This window comes from Lissotriton helveticus, chromosome 1_1, assembly GCF_964261635.1.
Source record: "Lissotriton helveticus chromosome 1_1, aLisHel1.1, whole genome shotgun sequence".
Lineage (NCBI taxonomy): Eukaryota > Metazoa > Chordata > Amphibia > Caudata > Salamandridae > Lissotriton > Lissotriton helveticus.
This window is the reverse complement of record NC_136057.1, coordinates 644,409,835-644,431,913: the sequence shown is the minus strand read 5'-3', so window position 1 is coordinate 644,431,913 and position 22,079 is coordinate 644,409,835. Positions and strand designations below refer to the sequence as shown.

The window sequence follows — 22,079 nt, the reverse complement described above, 5'->3', positions numbered from 1 at the left end:
GGGGGCGGGAAAAAAGAGCAAAGGGAAAGGACAAAGAGATTGCTTCCACCCGAGTAGGAAAGGCCAGGGGATTCTTTGCCTCCACGTCTCTGCACCTATGAAACAAGACACTTCTTTACTTGTCTGCTCTTAGACTACAACAACCCTCATACCCCTTGATCCATGACCTTGCCCCACCAGTACACAATGACCTCCTTACCAGTTTATAATGCAGGGTGCGTCTTGTGGAGGAATTCAATGGGTTCACACGATATCCAGAGGAGAGGCCATTTCAAGGTAGTGTAATCAAGAAGCAATCCTCTCAAAAGAACAAAAACCCGCAATAAGGGGGGAAAATCGAATAAACGACATAAAAAACCCCCTTATACTTTGTTTACAATACAAAATACTCGGAAATGTGAGAAGCAAGGCCACAGCAAGAAAGGAACTCCCAGCGCGTTCTCCGTGTCAACCCGGAAGTACCGAAAACATCCAACCCGGCACAACGAAGCTGATAGGATCCAAAACAACGCGGAAGTAAAGCGCGTCTCAGTCCATGTTATCGCGCTATTCCCTGTACTCCACTTTCGTCTGACACACAAGGTCCCCGTGAGGGAGCTGGAGCCCCAGCACCCCTGTCAGTCTGCGCACAAAGCGCCACGAGTCAACGCCAGAAAACACCACAAGGAACAATGAGGAAGGAGGAGGGACCAACAAGGAAGGAACAGGGAAATCAGGAACAATGGAAAAGTCCAGGAAAACTGCTCATGAGCCCGTGAGCAACAGCTCCGTGGAAAGGGCGGACCCGGCTTAAGTCTCCACAGGTAAGTCATGTGACATCAGGAGCATGGTCATGAAAAGGGGACTAGCCTCGAAACCTAACAGTACCCCCCCCCCAACAATCCTCCTCACCGGACGAGGCTTAGAGGGATGCTGCCTATGGAACAACCGGACCAACCTAGGAGCATGAAGCCAGCAGGCTCCCAGGTCCAATCCTCAGGTGCATAGCCCTTCCAGTCCACCAGATAAAACAAGTGACCCCCCCTACGCCGTGAATCCAAAATAGCGTGAACCTCAAACTCCTCCTGTCCATCAACTAACAAAGGAGGTGGGGGCGGCAAAACCTAGTGTGAAGGCACATACGGTTTCAACAAAGACGTATGGAACACGGGATGGACCCTATAATCCCCAGGTAGCTTCAGTTTCATAGCCACAGGAGTAACCACCTGCACTATCGGGAAAGGACCCACATATCTGGGCTGCAATTTACGAGACCCATGTAGCCTGAAGTTACGGGTGGCCAACCATACCTGCTCACCCACCTGGTAAGAAGGAGCAGGCGCCCCGTGCTTGTCCGCCTGTACCTTCATGTCAGCCTTAGCCTTGAGCAACTGTACTTGTGCTATACCCCAGATGTCACTCAACCTCTTACACACATCGTCTATGGCTGGCACACGCCCCGTGGGTTGGATGGCTAAAGCCCTAGGATGGTACCCCATTGAACAATAAAAGGGTGTCATACCCAAAGCGGAATGCAGACTGTTATTATAGGCAAACTCCGCTATAGGAAGAGCCGTCACCCAATCACACGACAAAGACGACACAAGGCACCTTAAATACTGCTCCATTGTTTGGTTGGTGCGTTCGGTCTGCCCATCAGACTGCGGATGATAGGCTGACGACAATCTTATCTCCACCTTAAGCACCAAACAAAGCTCTGTCCAGAAATGGGACACAAACTGAGCCCCCCTGTCGGACACAATCGCAGATGGTAACCCATGTATCCTCACAACTGAATTCATAAACACCAAGGCCATTTCTCTAGCAGTAGGGATCTTGGGTAGCGGGATGAAATGCGCCATTTTCGTAAACATATCCACCACCACGAAAATGGCAGTGAAACCAGACACAGAAGGAAGGTTGGTCACGAAATCCATGCTAATGGTATGCCAGGGAGCCGGAGGAACCTCCAAGGGTTGTAACAGACCAGACGGTTTACAATGGGTGGGCTTACTGGTGGCACAAACAGGGCAAGCTGCCACATAACCCTGAATGTTCCGAACCAATGTATCCCACCAAAACCATCGCAAACACATATCCTTTGTTTTCTGTATCCCGGGATGCGCCACCAATGCCAATGCATGGGACCATTGCAGAACCAACTCTCTCAATACAGGGGGAACAAACAACCGACCCTCATGATACAGCAACCCATCCTGAACCAAGACCTGGGGCAATGACAACCAAGGAGCCAAATCCACCTGACGCAATCGTTCTTTTACTAAGGAAGGAAAGTCATCAGTCGTAGTAACCCCTACAATGCTATTACGATCCATCATAGGTCTATCTTCCTTCACAGGCCCTGCAACCCTAAGATCTACATGAATCCGGGAAAGAGCATCAGATTTAATCTGCTGTGGGTCTATAAGTTATGACAAAATCATATTCATTAAAAAAAAGAACCCACCGCATTTGGCGTGGTGTCAAAGCACGAGCAGAACGAAAAAACTCCAATTTTTTGTGGTCAGTATAGATTGTGATGGTATGCCGAGCTCCCCATAAATAATGCCGCCATTCCTCAAAGGACAACTTAACTGCCAGCAACTCCCGCTCAGCCACAATATAGTTGCACTCCGCTGGCAACAGGGTCTTCGAGAAGAAGGCAATGGGGTGCATATGACCGGTCTCAACATCCCTTTGGGACAACACCCCACCAACAGCGCACAACGAGGCATCCGTTTCTACAAAGAACGGCAGTGCAGGGCAGGATGCACCAAAACAGGTGCCGATGTAAATTTCCCAAGTAACTGCTGGAAAGCGTCCTGAGCCTCAGTAGACCAAACAAAGGGAACCCCCTTTCTCAACAATCGTGTCATGGGTGCCACTATATCGGAAAAATGGGAGATGAAACGCCGATAAAAATTGGCGAACCCCAACAGGACCTGAATGTGCTTGACTGACGATGGTATGGGCCAAGTAACGATAGCCTTTATCTTTCTGGGGTCCATCTGAATACCTCCTGCTGAGATGATAAATCCCAGAAACTCCACCTTATGTGTGCTGAACTGACACTTCTCTAATTTGGCATACAGATGATGATCTTGCAATTTCTGCAGCACTTGTGTCACATGTTCTTGATGTTCAGCACCGGTCTCCGAAAAGATTAGAATATCATCTAGATAGACGATGACACTTCTATCCAGATAATCACAGAGGACCTCATTGATGAAGAACTGAAAGGCCGCCGGCACATTACATAAGCCAAATGGCATTACGCAATATTCAAACAAGCCGTGTTTAGTTTTAAACGCCGTCTTCCACTCATCCCCGGGGCGAACACATATAAGATGGTATGCGCCCCGCAAGTCCAATTTGGTAAAAACCGTAGCTTTTCGTAGCTGATCTAATAACACAGGGATGAGTGGAAGCGGGTACTTGTTCTTCACCGTGGCCTTATTCAGGGCCCTGTAGTCCACACAAGCGCGCAACGTACCCTCCTTCTTCAGAATGAAGAAGATCGCCGAGGACACTGGCAAACAAGAGGGACGAATGAACCCCAACCTCAACATCTCGTCCAGATATTCTTTGAGATGCAACTACATGGCAGTGGAACACCCGGCACCAGGTCTATCTTACAGTCAAAAGACCGGTGAGGAGGGAGACCCTGAGCATTGACCCTCATCAAAGACATCCCTGTATGCTACATATTGCAAAGGAACAGAACCCACATCAGTCACCGCACATGACAAAGGGGACACTCCCTCACTCGCCTCCTGATAACAATGCTTTAAACAATGTGTGGAGTCCAGGGTTACTAAACGTTGAACCCAATCGATCCTAGGATTGTGCTCCTGGAGCAAAGGCACTCCTAACACTAAGCCAAAAGAAGGGGCATCAATCAAATCAAAGCACACCAACTCAGAATGTCCATTCTCACATAACAAACGCAGAGGTTCTGTCTGGCGTGTGATAGATCCAGAGGTCAACTCAGTTCCGTCTATCGCCCTCACTGGCTCTGGCTGCTCTTTGTAACAACAAGGGATCTTCAACTTATCTGCCAAGGAGATATCTATAAAGTTCCCGGTGGCACCGGAATCCAATAACACCAACACCGGCACTCTGTTGCTGTCAGAAAGCAAAAGATAGGCAGCAATGATGAAATGTCTAGGCACTCGATCTATAACGCCCAGAATATCATATGTCCCCTTTGTTTCGTTCCTACGGGCAGAACCACCATCATAATGGATACAAGCTACCTTCTTGCTATACAAAACACCAGAAGGCTTCACAGGACATTCTCTTGCATAATGGCCTCCCTGACCATAATACAAACATAAATTCTGTTCTCTTCGTCGTTTCTTCTCAACCATCGTTAATGGGCCTCTTACCCCACCTATCTCCATTGGTTCGGGCACAGTCTTATGTTCCCCAATGGGCCTCGCCTCAGGCTTAACATAACTCCCACGGGACACCTGGAATCGATTCCGATCCCCGCGTCTCTCAGACAGCCTATGATTCAGTTTAACTACAAGATCAATGAAAGCAGCACAATCGTCTGGGGGATCCACCACCCGAGACACCACATCCTTAAGGTCCTCACAAAGACCCTGATAAAACAAAGAAGTCCTTTTGGCCATTGGCCACTGGGTTTCGGACACCAACCTGTTAAATGATGAAATGTATGTTAACAAATCTTGCCTGCCCTGCCGTAACTTTAAAAGCTCTGCATCGCTAGCCTGCATGAAAGCATGCTTAGCTAACAATCCCCGCATTAGGTCCTTAAAAGCAGGGTAATTGTATAACACACGGTCATCGTTATCCACAAGGGGGATAGACCACTGAGCAGCAGTGCCAGCCAAATACGAGATGGTGAAAGCAACTTTGGCTGAATCATCAGGGAAGGCATTAGGCCTCCACATAAAATGTAATTGGTACTGGTTCATAAACGTACCAAACTTTTCACTATCCCCTGTAAACCTCTACAGGGGTGCCAAAGGTACAGGAACAGGTGATGTAACGGTAACAGCTATGGGAACCCCACCGCTAGAACCCTGTCCCGTCTCTCCAGTATACTGGAATGTCGCAGGCTGTATAACAGGCCCTTGACCACGATGCTACAACTGTTCTCTGGCCTTCACTGCCCCTAATTCCTGCTTCAACCCCACATTCTCCTGTCTCAAGTCCAGTACCTGATTCTGTAAAGCCGCTATAGCTCCCATCAAATCCTGCATAGTAGGAACACTAGTAGCCCCACCTGACTGATCGTCCATACTCACTCGAGCAGTGTTAAATTATTCATGGGCTTGGTATCCTGTTAGTTTCCACCTCCAATACCTGTACACTGCAGGAACGATGTATGGCCCAATCCACTACCCCTGCCCATGTGTCACTCACTAGATGGTAAACAATGAGTAAACAAATGAGCAAAGGAGAGGGGGCGGGAAAAAAGAACAAAGGGAAAGGACAAAGAGAATGCTTCCACCCGAGTAGGAAAGGCCAGGGGATTCTTTGCCTCCACATCTCTGCACCTATGAAACAAGACACTTCTTTACTTGTCTGCTCTTAGACTACAACAACCCTCATACCCCTTGATGCATGACCATGCCCCACCAGCACACAATGACCTCCTTACCAGTTTATAATGCAGTGTGCGTCTTGTGGAGGAATCCGATGGGTTCACACGATATCCAGAGGAGAGGCCAATTCAAGGTAGTGTAATCAAGAAGCAATCCTCTCAAAAGAACAAAAACCCGCAAAAAGGGGGAAAAAGTCGAATAAACGACATAAAAACCCCCTTATACTTTGTTTACAATACAAAATACTCGGAAATGTAAGGAGCAAGGCCACAGCAAGAAAGGAACTCCCAGCGCATTCTCCGTATCAACTCGGAAGTACCGAAAACGTCCAAACCGGCACAACGAAGCTGATAGGATCCAAAACAACACGGAAGTAAAGCGCGTCTCAGTCCATGTTATCGCGCTATTCCCTGTACTCCAATTTCGTCTGACACACAAGGTCCCCGTGAGGGAGCTGGAGCCCCAGCACCCATGTCAGTCTGCGCACAAAGCGCCACGAGTCAACGCCAGAAAACACCACAAGGAACAACGAGGAAGGAGGAGGGACCAACAAGGAAGTAACAGGGAAATCAGGAACAATGGAAAAGTCCAGGAAAAACGCTCACGAGCCCGTGAGCAACAGCTGACTAGATCCAAAAAACGGCCAAAGAGCGGGACCTGAAACCAACATGGAAAGATACCAAGCGCCGTGGAAAGGGCGGACACGGCTTAAGTCTCCACAGGTAAGTCATGTGACATCAGGAGCATGGTCATGAAAAGGGGACTAGCCTCGAAACCTAACAGTGTCGACCCTGATGCATATTCGTACGTTGATGATACGTTGATGATATTTATCTCACAGACAGTGAATTATGGCCACATCTGTGTCACGTTGACCGCATCATTGTTATGTTTGGGGACTTTGGTTACAAATGTTACTTTTGCAAATTCACATATTGTAGACTTCACAGTGTTGTTCCTAGGCTATGAGCTCAACAATGAAGGTAGAGGTCTTGCACCTCACTTCCTAGAGAAATGCAAATGTTTGCGATATCCTACAACTCTGAAAAAGCTAAAATCCTTGCTGGGATTTTTGAACTTCTGGCGTACTTACATTCCCGAATATGCCCAGTGTATCAAACCGCTATATGCTTTGAATCAACCAACTTTTACCACGTCATGTTGGCTGCCTGAACATTCAGCTATTCTGCAATCTTTGCAGTCTGATCTTCTTGAAACTAAGTACTTATTAACATGTGATAACCACACTAACCTGGTAATAAAAATTGTGCCAGGTGCCGTGGGTTTCACCTACTTGACGTTTAATGAAGGTGACACGGTGCCTATCGCTTACAAGTCACACTTGTACACTTCCACTGAAATGCGTTTTTCTTCTGTCGAAAAAGTCTTGACAGCTGTACAGATGGTGATTCTAAAAGAGAGAGCGCTGTCACAAGGTAAACGCATGTTGGTTGTTATCCTGCACTTGAAGCAGTGATGAAAGCCAGTGTACCAAATTCTAAACCTTTGCATCCACGTTGGATACAATGGGCAACTTCGCTGACATCTCCGGATGTCAGGTTTATTTTTGACCCCTCATTGCAAACTCATCAGTTCTTACAGTATGAGTTTCTTCATCCTGCTCCTCTGTCCATGCGCCCGCTTCAGGATTACCATTGTATCATTTACACTGACGGTTCGGCGCAACCCGCGATTGGTTCTAAGCACTCTTATTCAGCGACCTGCACAATAGTGGCTGGTACCATGGTGAAAGGCAAATTCAAGTCCGATGTCATGCACAGGCAGACATTAGGTGAATGTACAGCCCAGTTGTCAGGGCTACGTGCTCTAGAGCGTGCACTAGAGTTTGCTGACCCTCGTGACCCTCGAGTTTGCTGACCTAATTGTGAGTGACTCTTACTACTGTGTTCAGTCCTTCAATGAAAATTTATTCTTTTGGACTCAGAATGACTATCGTGATTCCAAAGGTAGCACAATTAAGGACCAAATGCTATTGGTTCGGGTCGCAGAACTTAAAGAACGTCTGCCTCTCGTATATGTAGTTCATACTCTTGGTCACCAGCGCGTAGGAGGAGTACACGCAGTTGGCAACAGTCTAGCTGATGAGGCAGTGAAGACAGCAGTAGCAACATACTTAGTGGCTGCAGTTACAAGGTCCAACAGTAAGATACCTGATGACATCTTGGCAGCTATTGCTGCTATAGAGAAGGGCGATAATTACCCTAATGGTTTCCCTTCTAAATACTTTTATCATTTAAGTCCGGATAAAGTTCCCTATGTCAGAATTATTGGCGTTGTGACAGGTTGATTCCCAATGCGGACCGCGGGCTACCCTTGATAACAGCCGCTCACGAAGGCATGGCCTTGGCTCATGCCAGCGTTTCAGTGACTGTCTCTATCTCTAGCAGCGATACTGGTGGCATAGATTGTATAAACAGACTCGTGAATATGTCCTCTCTTGTGATAAATGTCAGCAGATTAAACATTTGACTGCTGCACGGCCGCCACAAACTCAGCTGTACATATCTAAAAGACTACTTGGTTGTGGTTATTTAGATCACTATGGTCCTTTTTTGTTCTGATACTGCGTATAAGTTTATCTTAGTTGCATTGAATTCGGGCACATGTTTTTTATGGGTTTGGCCACAAAGGAGTGCTGATGCTCGAACTGCCATCAGGGATTTGCATGTCTTTGTGGGAATTTTTGCATATGGCACCTTCCATTCTGACCAGGGTCCAACGTTCGTCTCTAAGGCGTACAAGGAAGCCATGGGGCCTTTGGGGTGCAGGTCAAATTTTCATCTCCATACCGGCCTGAGGGCAATTCTGTTGTGGAGCCAATAATCATGACTTAAAGCAATCCTTGACAGCTAGGGTTTTAGGTACTGGCAAGAACTGGTTCGCCCATTTGTATAGCGTACAACGTGCACTTCATAATCTCCCTAGAAGATCTCTGTTTTGGGGAGACCCCATTCGAAATGGTCTTTGGCATAAAAATGTTTGTCCCGGACCTTGATGGTCTAGACATGGCAGCAACAGCCGTCCCCTTTGATGTAGATAATCATTCTGCTGTGTTACAGAACCTACAAGATACATCTCCATTGACAATGTCAAAGTACAATGAGTGGCCGATTCTTCTTTGTATGACTTCTGCAATCTCTTGTCCAGCGATGCTGAGAAGTTCTGTTTTGACTTCGGCTAATGTCAACAGGCTTGACGTTGGCACTGAGATGTCTACAATCACTAGTTCATTATTGAATCCGGCAGCTGGTTCGGGCACAGTCTTATGTTCCCCAATGGGCCTCGCCTCAGGCTTAACATAACTCCCACGGGACACCTGGAATCGATTCCGATCCCCGCGTCTCTCAGACAGCCTATGATTCAGTTTAACTACAAGATCAATGAAAGCAGCACAATCGTCTGGGGGATCCACCACCCGAGACACCACATCCTTAAGGTCCTCACAAAGACCCTGATAAAACAAAGAAGTCCTTTTGGCCATTGGCCACTGGGTTTCGGACACCAACCTGTTAAATGATGAAATGTATGTTAACAAATCTTGCCTGCCCTGCCGTAACTTTAAAAGCTCCGCATCGCTAGCCTGCATGAAAGCATGCTTAGCTAACAATCCCCGCATTAGGTCCTTAAAAGCAGGGTAATTGTATAACACACGGTCATCGTTATCCACAAGGGGGATAGACCACTGAGCAGCAGTGCCAGCCAAATACGAGATGGTGAAAGCAACTTTGGCTGAATCATCAGGGAAGGCATTAGGCCTCCACATAAAATGTAATTGGTACTGGTTCATAAACGTACCAAACTTTTCACTATCCCCTGTAAACCTCTCCAGGGGTGCCAAAGGTACAGGAACAGCTGATGTAACGGTAACAGCTATGTGAACCCCACCGCTAGAACCCTGTCCCGTCCCTCCAGTATACTGGAATGTCGCAGGCTGTATAACAGGCCCTTGACCACGATGCTACAACTGTTCTCTGGCCTTCACTGCCCCTAATTCCTGCTTCAACCCCACATTCTCCTGTCTCAAGTCCTGTACCTGATTCTGTAAAGCCGCTATAGCTCCCATCAAATCCTGCATAGTAGGAACACTAGTAGCCCCACCCGACTGATCGTCCATACTCACTCGAGCAGTGTTAAATTATTCGTGGGCTTGGTATTCTGTTAGTTTCCACCTCCAATATCTGTACACTGCAGGAACGATGTATGGCCCAATCCACTACCCCTGCCCATGTGTCACTCACTAGATGGTAAACAATGAGTAAACAAATGAGCAAAGGAGAGGGGGCGGGAAAAAAGAACAAAGGGAAAGGACAAAGAGAATGCTTCCACCCGAGTAGGAAAGGCCAGGGGATTCTTTGCCTCCACGTCTCTACACCTATGAAACAAGACACTTCTTTACTTGTCTGCTCTTAGACTACAACAACCCTCATACCCCTTGATGCATGACCATGCCCCACCAGCACACAATGACCTCCTTACCAGTTTATAATGCAGTGTGCGTCTTGTGGAGGAATCCGATGGGTTCACACGATATCCAGAGGAGAGGCCAATTCAAGGTAGTGTAATCAAGAAGCAATCCTCTCAAAAGAACAAAAACCCGCAAAAAGGGGGAAAAAGTCGAATAAACGACATAAAAACCCCCTTATACTTTGTTTGCAATACAAAATACTCGGAAATGTAAGGAGCAAGGCCACAGCAAGAAAGGAACTCCCAGCGCGTTCTCCGTATCAACTCGGAAGTACCGAAAACGTCCAAACCGGCACAACGAAGCTGATAGGATCCAAAACAACACGGAAGTAAAGCGCGTCTCAGTCCATGTTATCGCGCTATTCCCTGTACTCCAATTTCGTCTGACACACAAGGTCCCCGTGAGGGAGCTGGAGCCCCAGCACCCATGTCAGTCTGCGCACAAAGCGCCACGAGTCAACGCCAGAAAACACCACAAGGAACAACGAGGAAGGAGGAGGGACCAACAAGGAAGTAACAGGGAAATCAGGAACAATGGAAAAGTCCAGGAAAAACGCTCACGAGCCCGTGAGCAACAGCTGACTAGATCCAAAAAACGGCCAATGAGCAGGACCTGAAACCAACATGGAAAGATACCAAGCGCCGTGGAAAGGGCGGACCCGGCTTAAGTCTCCACAGGTAAGTCATGTGACATCAGGAGCATGGTCATGAAAAGGGGACTAGCTTCGAAACCTAACAGTGTCGACCCTGATGCATATTCGTACGTTGATGATACATTGATGATATTTATCTCACAGTGAATTATGGCCACATCTGTGTCACGTTGACCGCATCATTGTTATGTTTGGGGACTTTGGTTACAAATTTTACTTTGGCAAATTCACATATTGTAGACTTCACAGTGTTGTTCCTAGGCTATGAGCTCAACAATGAAGGTAGAGGTCTTGCACCTCACTTCCTAGAGAAATGCACATGTTTGCGATATCCTACAACTCTGAAAAAGCTAAAATCCTTGCTGGGATTTTTGAACTTCTGGCATACTTACATTCCCGAATATGCCCAGTGTATCGAGCCGCTATATGCTTTGAATCAACCAACTTTTACCACGTCATGTTGGCTGCCTGAACATTCAGCTATTCTGCAATCTTTGCAGTCTGATCTTCTTGAAACTAAGTACTTATTGACATGTGATAACCACACTAACCTGGTAATAAAAATTGTGCCAGGTGCCGTGGGTTTCACCTACTTGACGTTTAATGAAGGTGACACAGTGCCTATCGCTTACAAGTCACACTTGTACACTTCCACTGAAATGCGTTTTTCTTCTGTCGAAAAAGTCCTGACAGCTGTACAGATGGTGATTCTAAAAGAGAGAGCGCTGTCACAAGGTAAACGCATGTTGGTTGTTATCCTGCACTTGAAGCAGTGACGAAAGCCAGTGTACCGAATTCTAAACCTTTGCATCCACGTTGGATACAATGGGCAACTTCGCTGACATCTCCGGATGTCAGGTTTATTTTTGACCCCTCATTGCAAACTCATCAGTTCTTACAGTATGAGTTTTTTCATCCTGCTCCTCTGTCCATGCGCCCGCTTCAGGATTACCATTGTATCATTTACACTGACGGTTCGGCGCAACCCGCGATTGGTTCTAAGCACTCTTATTCAGCGACCTGCACAATAGTGGCTGGTACCATGGTGAAAGGCAAATTCAAGTCCGATGTCATGCACAGGCAGACATTAGGTGAATGTACAGCCCTGTTGTCAGGGCTACGTGCTCTAGAGCGTGCACTAGAGTTTGCTGACCCTCGTGACCCTCGAGTTTGCTGACCTAATTGTGAGTGACTCTTACTACTGTGTTCAGTCCTTCAATGAAAATGTGTTCTTTTGGACTCAGAATGACTATCGTGATTCCAAAGGTAGCACAATTAAGGACCAAATGCTATTGGTTGGGGTCGCAGAACTTAAAGAACGTCTGCCTCTAGTACATGTAGTTCATACTCTTGGTCACCAGCGCGTAGGAGGAGTACACGCAGTTGGCAACAGTCTAGCTGATGAGGCAGTGAAACAGCAGTAGCAACATACTTAGTGGCTGCAGTTACAAGGTCCAACAGTAAGATACCTGATGACATCTTGGCAGCTACTGCTGCTACAGAGAAGGGCGATAATTACCCTAATGGTTTCCCTTCTAAATACTTTTATCATTTAAGTCCGGATAAAGTTCCCTATGTCAGAATTAATGGCGTTCTGACAGGTTGATTCCCAATGCGGACCGCGGGCTACCCTTGATAACAGCCGCTCACGAAGGCATGGCCTTGGCTCATGCCAGCGTTTCAGTGACGGTCTCTATCTCTAGCAGCGTTACTGGTCGCATAGATTGTATAAAAAAACTCGTGAATATGTCCTCTCTTGTGATAAATGTCAGCAGATTAAACATTTGACTGCTGCACGGCCGCCACAAACTCAGCTGTACATATCTAAAAGACTACTTGGTTGTGGTTATTTAGATCACTATGGTCCTTTTTTGTTCTGATACTGCGTATAAGTTTATCTTAGTTGCAGTGAATTCGGGCACATGTTTTTTATGGGTTTGGCCACAAAGGAGTGCTGCTGCTCGAACTGCCATCAGGGATTTGCATGTCTTTGTGGGAATTTTTGCATATGGCACCTTCCATTCTGACCAGGGTCCAACGTTCGTCTCTAAGGCATACAAGGAAGCCATGGGGCCTTTGGGGTGCAGGTCAAATTTTCATCTCCATACCGGCCTGAGGGCAATTCTGTTGTGGAGCCAATAATCATGACTTAAAGCAATCCTTGACAGCTAGGGTTTTAGGTACTGGCAAGAACTGGTTCGCCCATTTGTATAGCGTACAACGTGCACTTCATAATCTCCCTAGAAAATCTCTGTTTGGGGAGACCCCATTCGAAATGGTCTTTGGCATAAAAATGTTTGTCCCGGACCTAGATGGTCTAGACATGGCAGCAACAGCCGTCCCCTTTGATGTAGATAATCATTCTGCTGTGTTACAGAACCTACAAGATACATCTCCATTGACAATGTCAAAGTACAATGAGTGGCCGATTCTTCTTTGTATGACTTCTGCAATCTCTTGTCCAGCGATGCTGAGAAGTTCTGTTTTGACTTCGGCTAATGTCAACAATCCTGACATTGGCACTGAGATGTGTACAATCACTAGTTCATTATTGAATCCGGCAGCTGGCGAACCATATGAAGATACTTAGTACACCTATCCCACAGACGTGTCATTGCCTGGTGTGCAGACAAGTACGGTTGACCAGTCACGTTTTTCAATTGACTCTGACTCTGTAACATCGAGTGTACCATTGAGGTTTGCTATTTTTGTTACTTGGTTTAAAAGACATTTTTTAGTTCAGCCTTTGACTTACATCTGGTTGGTTCTCATTTCCATTTTTTTGTTCATGTCGATTGGATTTTTGATGGTACTTTTTCGTCTGGTAAATGCACTCTATGTTGCTGAAGGATCAAAAATCAGAATAATTGATGGAACTTTGGCCCCACACTCCTCATTACACATCATGAAAAGAGACCAGACTTGTGTCAACATCACAGCCTGGCCTGTGCTAGGTGGGATTGTATGGGATGCTGTAAAATTTCAAATTTATGGGCTCACAGAGGTGGTTAATGTTCCAAATGTACTTCTTGTTTCAATGGGGGAAGTTGTGAAACAAAACATACGTTCTGATGATTGGGATGTCCAAGCCATTGAAGGTTCTTTTTTCTGATTTGAAATATTATGCTGCTTTTGATGCTGAGGATTTATATTTAGACTCCGCAAACTACGCAGACTTATTCTGATACCAACACTATGGCCATCATTTTCTACATACATTTAGAAATGTGGTTAATTACACCGAATGGGAACATTGTCCTACTCCCGTTGAAGGCAGCTCCAATACCCTTTTTAAAAAATTCACATATTTCACTGATTTTGATCGGTCTAATCCGAGCTCCTTTTATTTTAAATTAAATTCCAAATCAAATTCGAAAGGGAGGCTTACTCACACAAAATTACTGTTTTCCAAATCCTTTATGGAACAGTTAGCCGTGGGTGGCTACGAGTTTTGGAAAGATACCATAGATCTTAAATCTGTTTGGGGTTCTAGACCTTGGCAGGTGCAGGACACAGGAGTTTTACACGTGCATGTCTTATTCCGGGCCACATGTTGTTTCTAAATAGTACTATCTCACAAACAACTTGTCTTGGTTTGGCCACTTTAAAACACATGAATACCCCTAAAATTCCTACTCTGTATGCTGACCCTAATTGGTACAATCATACCGATATGTCCCTTGATGACTTACAAATGTTAATTTCAAACTCCTCTTTTAACATTTTGTCACTGGATCCTGAGGGTTGGCTGTTGTGGCCAACAAATTCTGTTTCATGTCAACATCGCTTTCTGGGTATAGCCCCTGGCCTTACACTAGACAGAACTGATCCCGGTTTCGAAAATTCCCATACAGTTACCACCTATTCAAAGGGGAAACAATGTCAAAATTGGCTGACGCATTCCACCCTGGCGTCTGTTGAACATCATTTATCTTTGTTGAGCGACAATGTTGATTTAGCTGATTTTGTTAAATGTCCTGTGAGTGGAAGATCTAAAAGATATATATGCTATTTACAATGAGGCTTGGAAACTGTCACAGGTTGAGGCTGCTTCTCGTTTAAGGGCGATAGACCAAGCTAATTTAGAAAAAAGTGCTTGCGGTCATTGATAACAGCATTAACACCCTCTCTTCCCGGATTTACACCTCGGATAATAGTGTTTTATCTGTTGTGGATATTGTGCAAGATGATGTTTCTGTTCTGTTCCATGGTTAGAATCAATTGCGGTCCATAATGCTGTTTGCTTGGACTTTACAAACTTTAAAATCTGGGAAAGTGCCATGGGACTACATGAATATTTCGTCAGTGTTTTTACCGTTTAATTTGACAGAGAAACAACAATTCATGTCCATGACAGATGCATGGTATTCTCTATTGCATATTGAAAAAGCGGAACCATTACCATTTTCTGTAGCCGAATCTAATTCAGCTGTGTGGCTCATCCATGGTTTAATAACATTGCCTTTTCCTCTGTTTATGTTTAGTTCATGTATGAAACACTATGCCCTAGGTAGATATGAACCACTTGGTACTGCTTTTCTCCATGAAGTTTGGTCTCTGCCCTTCTCATACAGATGTCTGAGGGATGGCAACGAGATTTACTTAAAGGGAGAGGAGTGTACTTCAACACCAGATCATTCACTCGTATGCAAGAACGTTCAATTGCACAGCACATGTAATGTGGAGGCTCCAAATTTAGCTTGCATTTTAAAGGGAATTCCTGTGCCAGCTATCGTACCAACATTCACACTATTAGCTAACGGTAGTTATTTACTTTTGAATAATGAAGCTTGCTGTGGGATGTTGGCAGGAATTCTGTACATTGTCACTGTTTCACAGTGAGTAGTTTGCTGTAAAAATTTGCTTTTCCCGCCCCGCATGGGACGCTTGATATCTCTATTTGGCCTTCCATTCCCACCCTGAAGGCAGAGTTCAACAAGTTAAACAGAATAAGAGCTCTATTGTCACAAAAAGAGGTTGCTCTCACATCGTCTCGTGAAATATTTGTCCTTCACGTTGCTAACACGCGTGCAGAAGTACACCCGCTTTTGAATACGGATCTTCCACTTTCTTTTGGCGCTTTGATCCATACTATCTTTAATGCCTCGACCACTACGGGCCTGGCACACTTTTTAAAAATTGTTAGCTCCAGCCTTGTGACTTCGTTCCAAACTACATTTGGTGTGATACCGGCATTTTTTCATTCTATTTTTTCCAGCAACTTTGGCGGTATCGCCACTAATTCTTGCCTTGGCTACCGGTGTGCAGCTGTTGATTTGCCTGCTCTGAAATGGCTGCACTGTCTGTGGCAAGAGACAGTCGACCCCTGCTGACCCAGCTTCCTGATCGAATGCTTGGACACTATGGAGTACAGCCATTGGCCACATTGAGAGTGGCATATCGATTATCATTTTGCTTTTCTTATTTCACTTGTGTTCAGACCGTGTTCCATTGCCTGGATTGCCAATTCGAATGGGCGTTAGACCTCTGTCTCACAAATACAGTGTCTCCTGCTCCAGATTTTGATAATCTAATGAGTCCCTTAGTGGCTCATGAGTTGGCCTGTTCTGGTTTTGGGATTCTGACCTGTGCTGCGGCTCACGGAGTTTTGGCATATTGGGATATATATATGGCTGCGCATGACTTCCTGGAACGAAGTTATCTTGAAGTAAATGCAAGTTGTCCTCTGATCGTGCTAGAGGCTCCTGCAATCAAGGAGCATCTATGTTCATTTCCGTTACTAAATTGGATGGCGGAACTCTTTGCTGACAATAACAATGGCTTCCTTTGAGAGGCTGTTGCAACATACTGTGCATACACGCTGATGGATTAAATTGCATGGATCCAGCATGCTTGCATCACTCAAGTTTTTTTGTTCTTCTCCCCGTGATGAAACTTTTTTTTTCACCTTGCATTTTTCTTTTTAAAGCCTTTCTTTTATTTTTGTCCATTTTATTTCCTCATGACCTCTTTATGACAAAAAAAAATGACCTTATTTCTGTATCCCACGGACTGGAACTCTGCATTCTTCTTATGTTTCTTTTCGTACATTGGCCCAATTAAGAAGGGGTGTAGTGAGGATACAGTTCTGCCTGCACACATTGATATGTTAGCATAAGTTAGTTAGTTGCTCAAACACCATTTTGCTGCTTTTTGCACACAACACTACAGGTCTCTGTTTTTATAAAGACAAACTGCTTGATTTCCTTCACATGAGAACGGCCTGTTTTTCACATCTCTAGACTAACACCAAGACCTCAAGTCTGCACAAAGTGATCAAGGTTAAAATAACAATGTATGCTGTTGATCAGGTTGATCAGTCCAAGCTCTAGACACAACACGAACACAGCTGCTCATTTATAAAACTCTGTGCTTTTAATATTACATTGCATGCATGAGACAGGCACTTGGAAGAAACCTTTCATCGACAAAGCTGTGCTGATCTGGGATGTGATTCACTTCAACTGATCTTGGAGGTATGGGGTTTCCCGTTTTAGCCTAGAGATCTTCTATTATTATAACACCTAGCTCCTAGCAAGGGAAGGTGGTACACAAGGCACTACAGACCTTGTTCCACTATCATTACAATATGATTTCTCACTTTGCATTTTATGGAATTGTAACAATGCTGATTGTACTGATTTTATGCATAATTTTACTTATGTTAGCAAAGATTCTACATCTTAGAGCGCGTAGTTGAAATAAACATTTTAAACAATACTGTGTCTCTGATTAAACATGTTGTGGACATTTATGAGAATATAAACGAAAGAGGGTCACAAAGTCGCTTGTTCTGAGTTGTCTAATCATTGGTAGCTTTGCTGTAGTACGGAGAACGAATGAGACACTGATGCTAGTCGGATAGGGGTTCTGGGCACTGAGGTGGATTTTTGGTACATCACAATACACAGAGGTCCTGGTTTCCTGTGCATAGTTGTGTGCATGCGAAGAATCTTTGCAACAGGGCCTTCGACTGCCGCTCCTATGCCAAGGAACGGTGGTTCCACCACATAACCAGGGGTCCCAGGGCAGTCGGATGGCATGATTTACAATCGGGGGTTGGACCGCCGGTGCAGCGGTGGCTGAACCCTACAATGCCACGCCACCACAAGCCTGGCAGTCCTCAGACCGCCAGACTCATAATAGGGCCCTAAGAAACTGTTATCCCCATGTATAGTACAAATATACTTGTGTATATTTACTTTTGTGAATCAGGCCATATATTCACACCTTAAGATTGCTTAATTTAAACCCCTATCCAGGGCTAAGTCTAATTTATGCATTGAAAATCCTTTTGCACATTGGGAACAATGTTGACAAGGCCTTTTAGGATGCTATTGACCGTATGAGACACAAAATTATAGTAACATTCTGCTCTTTAAAATGCCAAAGTTAAATTTTTTTATTTAAAAGCAAGAAACATTTTAAAAGTTGTGATGAAGACATGTTTAAAATATTTGCAAAAACCCTCCCAGAATCAATGCAGACTATTACTAAACAAGCACTGACAAACCCAATTGGTGTGGCATGTAACACCTGGCATAGATATGTTGGCTTTGCCAATGGCGTTTACCCAAGATGGCTGGAAAGGAAGGGCATGAGCAGAAGGAAACAATGATAGACAGAGAGAGGTAAAAAAAAATTGTCAATGTTCACTTCAATGCAATGTCTTGATGACAGTACTATTAGGGCACACCATGTACTATTAAATCATGGTGAGAACAAAATGCGTCTTTGGTGGGGCAAACACAAGAATAGAGAAGAAAGCCTTCAAATCAGGAGCAGCCAACTGAGATAGACAAGGAAGCTGCTGAATAATCAGTAAAGGGTGAACCCAAAGCCCACTCTAATCTATACTGAATACAATAGGTATGATGCCAGCAGATGACTAAAACTGGCTTTATATGAGGCCCACGAAGTTAAAGGGGAACAGGCACAAAGCTAATTGAAAAAGAACACTTACTCAATTTTATCTGTAGGCTTAAACACCAAATTGATCTGGAGTCTCTTGGAATACTTTAATGTAAATCCAGTCGTCTGAAATACATGAACGTCAAACATTTATGGAATTCTGCTTGTTTCTCATTCACCATTCTCAACTCATTTGAAATAACAACATAGTCAATAATCCACGTAAAATCATTTGTGTCAATGTAAAATCAGCCTTTATGATAGGTGAGGCAATAATTTGCAATACGTTTTTTTTCACTAGACTATTGCAAAATGATGGTATGCCTAAAATATTTTTTTTGGACAAGCTCACAATTTACGCACATAATTTCTGAAAACTTCCACAGAATTGTGTTGGAAAACAAATGAATGTTTTATAAGAATTACTAACTGCATTCAATTTACTTATGTATCAAAATCGATTACTTTTTATTTTTTAATATGCAAGTTTTTCCTGAATTGATTTTTAAGCAGGTAAAAACTATATTTATGCGAGAATGGGTAACGCTGAAAAGGAAAGGTCAAAACAAACATAGAACGTTTTTCAACCTTTGTGATGTTTATGAACTTCCCAAAGTTAAAAACATGATTTCCTTTGCTTGGACTCTAGGAGAATCTGTACCCCCAGCAGCAGAGTACCCTGTAGGCCAATGTGCAGCTGTTATTGACTTTCCTTAGCCCCACATACAATCCTGTTGCTCAACCCATCCCCTACCACCAGGGCAAAGTCCTATTTGTCCCCCCATTCCGTAGAGAAAGTTCCGCTTGGTGCTTGCCCCATCCTTAGCAAGGTTCTGTTGTCTATGAGCTCTTGGCCCATTTCCCAGAATAAAAGACCTGTTAGAGCCAACTGCAAAAATGATAACAGTAATGAAAATCTTGGAAGGAAAATTTCATAATGACAATTTCCTTCTTAAGGATGAACCTTTTTCTGGACAGCCTTGAGGATGAAATTATCATTATGGCCATTCCATGTTAAATTTGTTTGCATTGGTGAAATACACTGTGAGAAAGTGCCTCTTTTTGAGCAGGCACTCCCATTTTTTGTATGGATGGTGCTGGATTTTGAACTCTGCACACTGGATCACTGTTGTTCATTCCCCAGTGTATGTCCTCTGAACCCTAAAATATGGTAATATTGGCTAACTACTAATTGGTATATTTAACTTTCCAGAAAGGCCATAGTATATAGTGCAAGATTCATATCAATGGCATAGAAAATGTTAATGTCACATGGGGACTGCAGCACATTTTGTTTCATCCACTATGCTGAAATTAGCATTATGGCCATTCCATGTTAGATTTGCTTGCATTGGTGAAATACACTGTGAGAAAGTGGCTCTTTTTGAGCGGGCACTCCCATTTTTTGTATGGATGGTGCTGGATTTTGAACTCTGCACACTGGATCACTGTTGTTCATTCCCCAGTGTATGTGCTCTGAACCCTAAAACATGGTAATATTGGCTAACTACTAATTGGTATATTTAACTTTCCAGAAAGGCCAAGGTATATAGTGCAAGATACATATCAATGGCATAGAAAATGTTAATGTCACATGTGGACTGTAGCACATTTTGTTTCATCCACTATGCTGACAAAGGAACAATAGCTTTAGGCCTACAGGCGTAGCCTGACTCGTGCAGTTTTTTTTTTTTTATATTTCTTTTTATTGAAGAAAAACAAAGCAAGGCATTTACAGGATATAAGATTTCAGTGACTCTACGAGGGTTGAGCATCATATCATCCAACATTACAATAAACATTACATTGACGGGGGAAGGGGGAGGAGAAAGGAGCACAGAAATCCTACGAAATTATCAATAACAATAAGGGGTCAGGGGGACAGCAGAACATCAGGGACCGCAGACACAGGTGGAGCACATATATCTCCTCTATATCGGTTCCAAGGGCCCCAAATCTTATGCCTTTTCCGGGGGCGACCTCGAGCCAAGTACACTGTTTTCTCTCTGAACATGCACCAATCCATGTTTTCCACCCATACATCAAGTGTAGGAGGTCTCTGGGACCCCCATAACTGTGCAATGTTCCTTTTAGCTATCATGGCCCCTAGAGTCACCCATTGAGTCTGTGCTACATTATGATCAGTGGGCTCCCAAACATTTAATAAGCAGCGTCTGGGCTCCGGTAAGAGAGCCACGCCTGTGACCTCCTGCATCGTTTCATGGACCCTACTCCAATAATCTAACACCTCCTGACATTCCCAGATGATATGGAGGAACGTCCCCAACTGACCGCAACCCCGTCGACACAGACCCTCCTCAGAAAAGCCCATACGGACGAGACGGGTACCCGTGGCGTATATCCTATGTAATATTTTGAGCTGGACTAATCTCAATCGTGCTGGGATCGCTACCTCCTTTGGTGAGGAGATCGCCGATTGCCAGTCGTCATCATCAAGCTCAAGGCCGTCATGGGTCCATTGATCACGCAACTGCAATAGAAGGTCCGCCCTCTGATTAATCAGTTTCTTGTACACCAGGGAAATAGTGCAATCGGGCATATGGCCGTCCAAAATACGATCCTCTAAGGGGGTAGATTCCGGTACCACCTCCCCTTCTGGCAAAACAGACGTTAGCGCATGCCGAACCTGAACATAACAAAAGTACTCCGTCCCTCCCAATTCAAACTCGTTCTGCAAATCCACGAACGATTTCACCTGTCGCTTCACCCATAGGTCTCCCACCTTGGAAATGCCAATAAGGTCCCATTTGTCAAACCCCTTAGTGTTCCACAGTTTACCTAACTTGTCAGAGCCAAAATGCGGGGTAGCCAAAGTCAGACGGTCCTTCCACCCTAATGAACTAGTGGCATTGCGCCAGATCCGCACAGCCGTCTTGTGTCGGCCCTGTCAAAGCTTTCATCACTGATCCAGAGTACAATGCTCTATAATAATTGCCGCCAGGAAGTAACCACCTATCCATGGCAAAACCAGGGTTTAACTCAGGGCCGTACATACCATGATTAATGGCACTCAACTGCGAAGCCCAGTAATATCTCTTAATATCAGGGAGAGCGATACCTCCGTCATACCACGGGAGCGTTAGTTTGGCCAGCGCAATACGCGGTCTTCCATCCCACAACAGTTCACGCTGTAGCTCCTCCACAGAACGAAAGTAACTAGCTGGGACGATATCAAGCGTGTTTTGAAGGGCATAAAGAAAATGAGGGAGTGACATCATTTTAAAGAGGGCCGCTCGTCCAAGCATTGACAATGGAAGTTTCTGCCAGCTCGCAACATCTCGCCTTAGCCAAGTCAAAGGAGGGAGGTTTCTCTCGTATCGAACCATAGGATCCATTGAAATATAAATTCCGAGATACCGGAACACATCCGGTGCTATTTGGATAGGGCAGTTGCGCGGTAGGGTCGGTATCCTGCCACTGAGAACATACAAATAGAACATCACAGAGTACCATT

General features: G+C 44.8%; 1 protein-coding gene across 1 annotated transcript in view; it reads right to left on the bottom strand.

The window, feature by feature from the left end:
• CD36 (CD36 molecule (CD36 blood group)) overlaps positions 1-22,079 on the bottom strand; it is a 538,852-nt gene that overhangs the window by 84,864 nt on the left and 431,909 nt on the right. Inside the window, exon 10 of the mRNA XM_078674174.1 lies at positions 18,657-18,730. Coding sequence (XP_078530300.1) covers positions 18,657-18,730 — 74 coding nt within the window. The remainder of the gene's footprint in view (positions 1-18,656; positions 18,731-22,079) is intronic.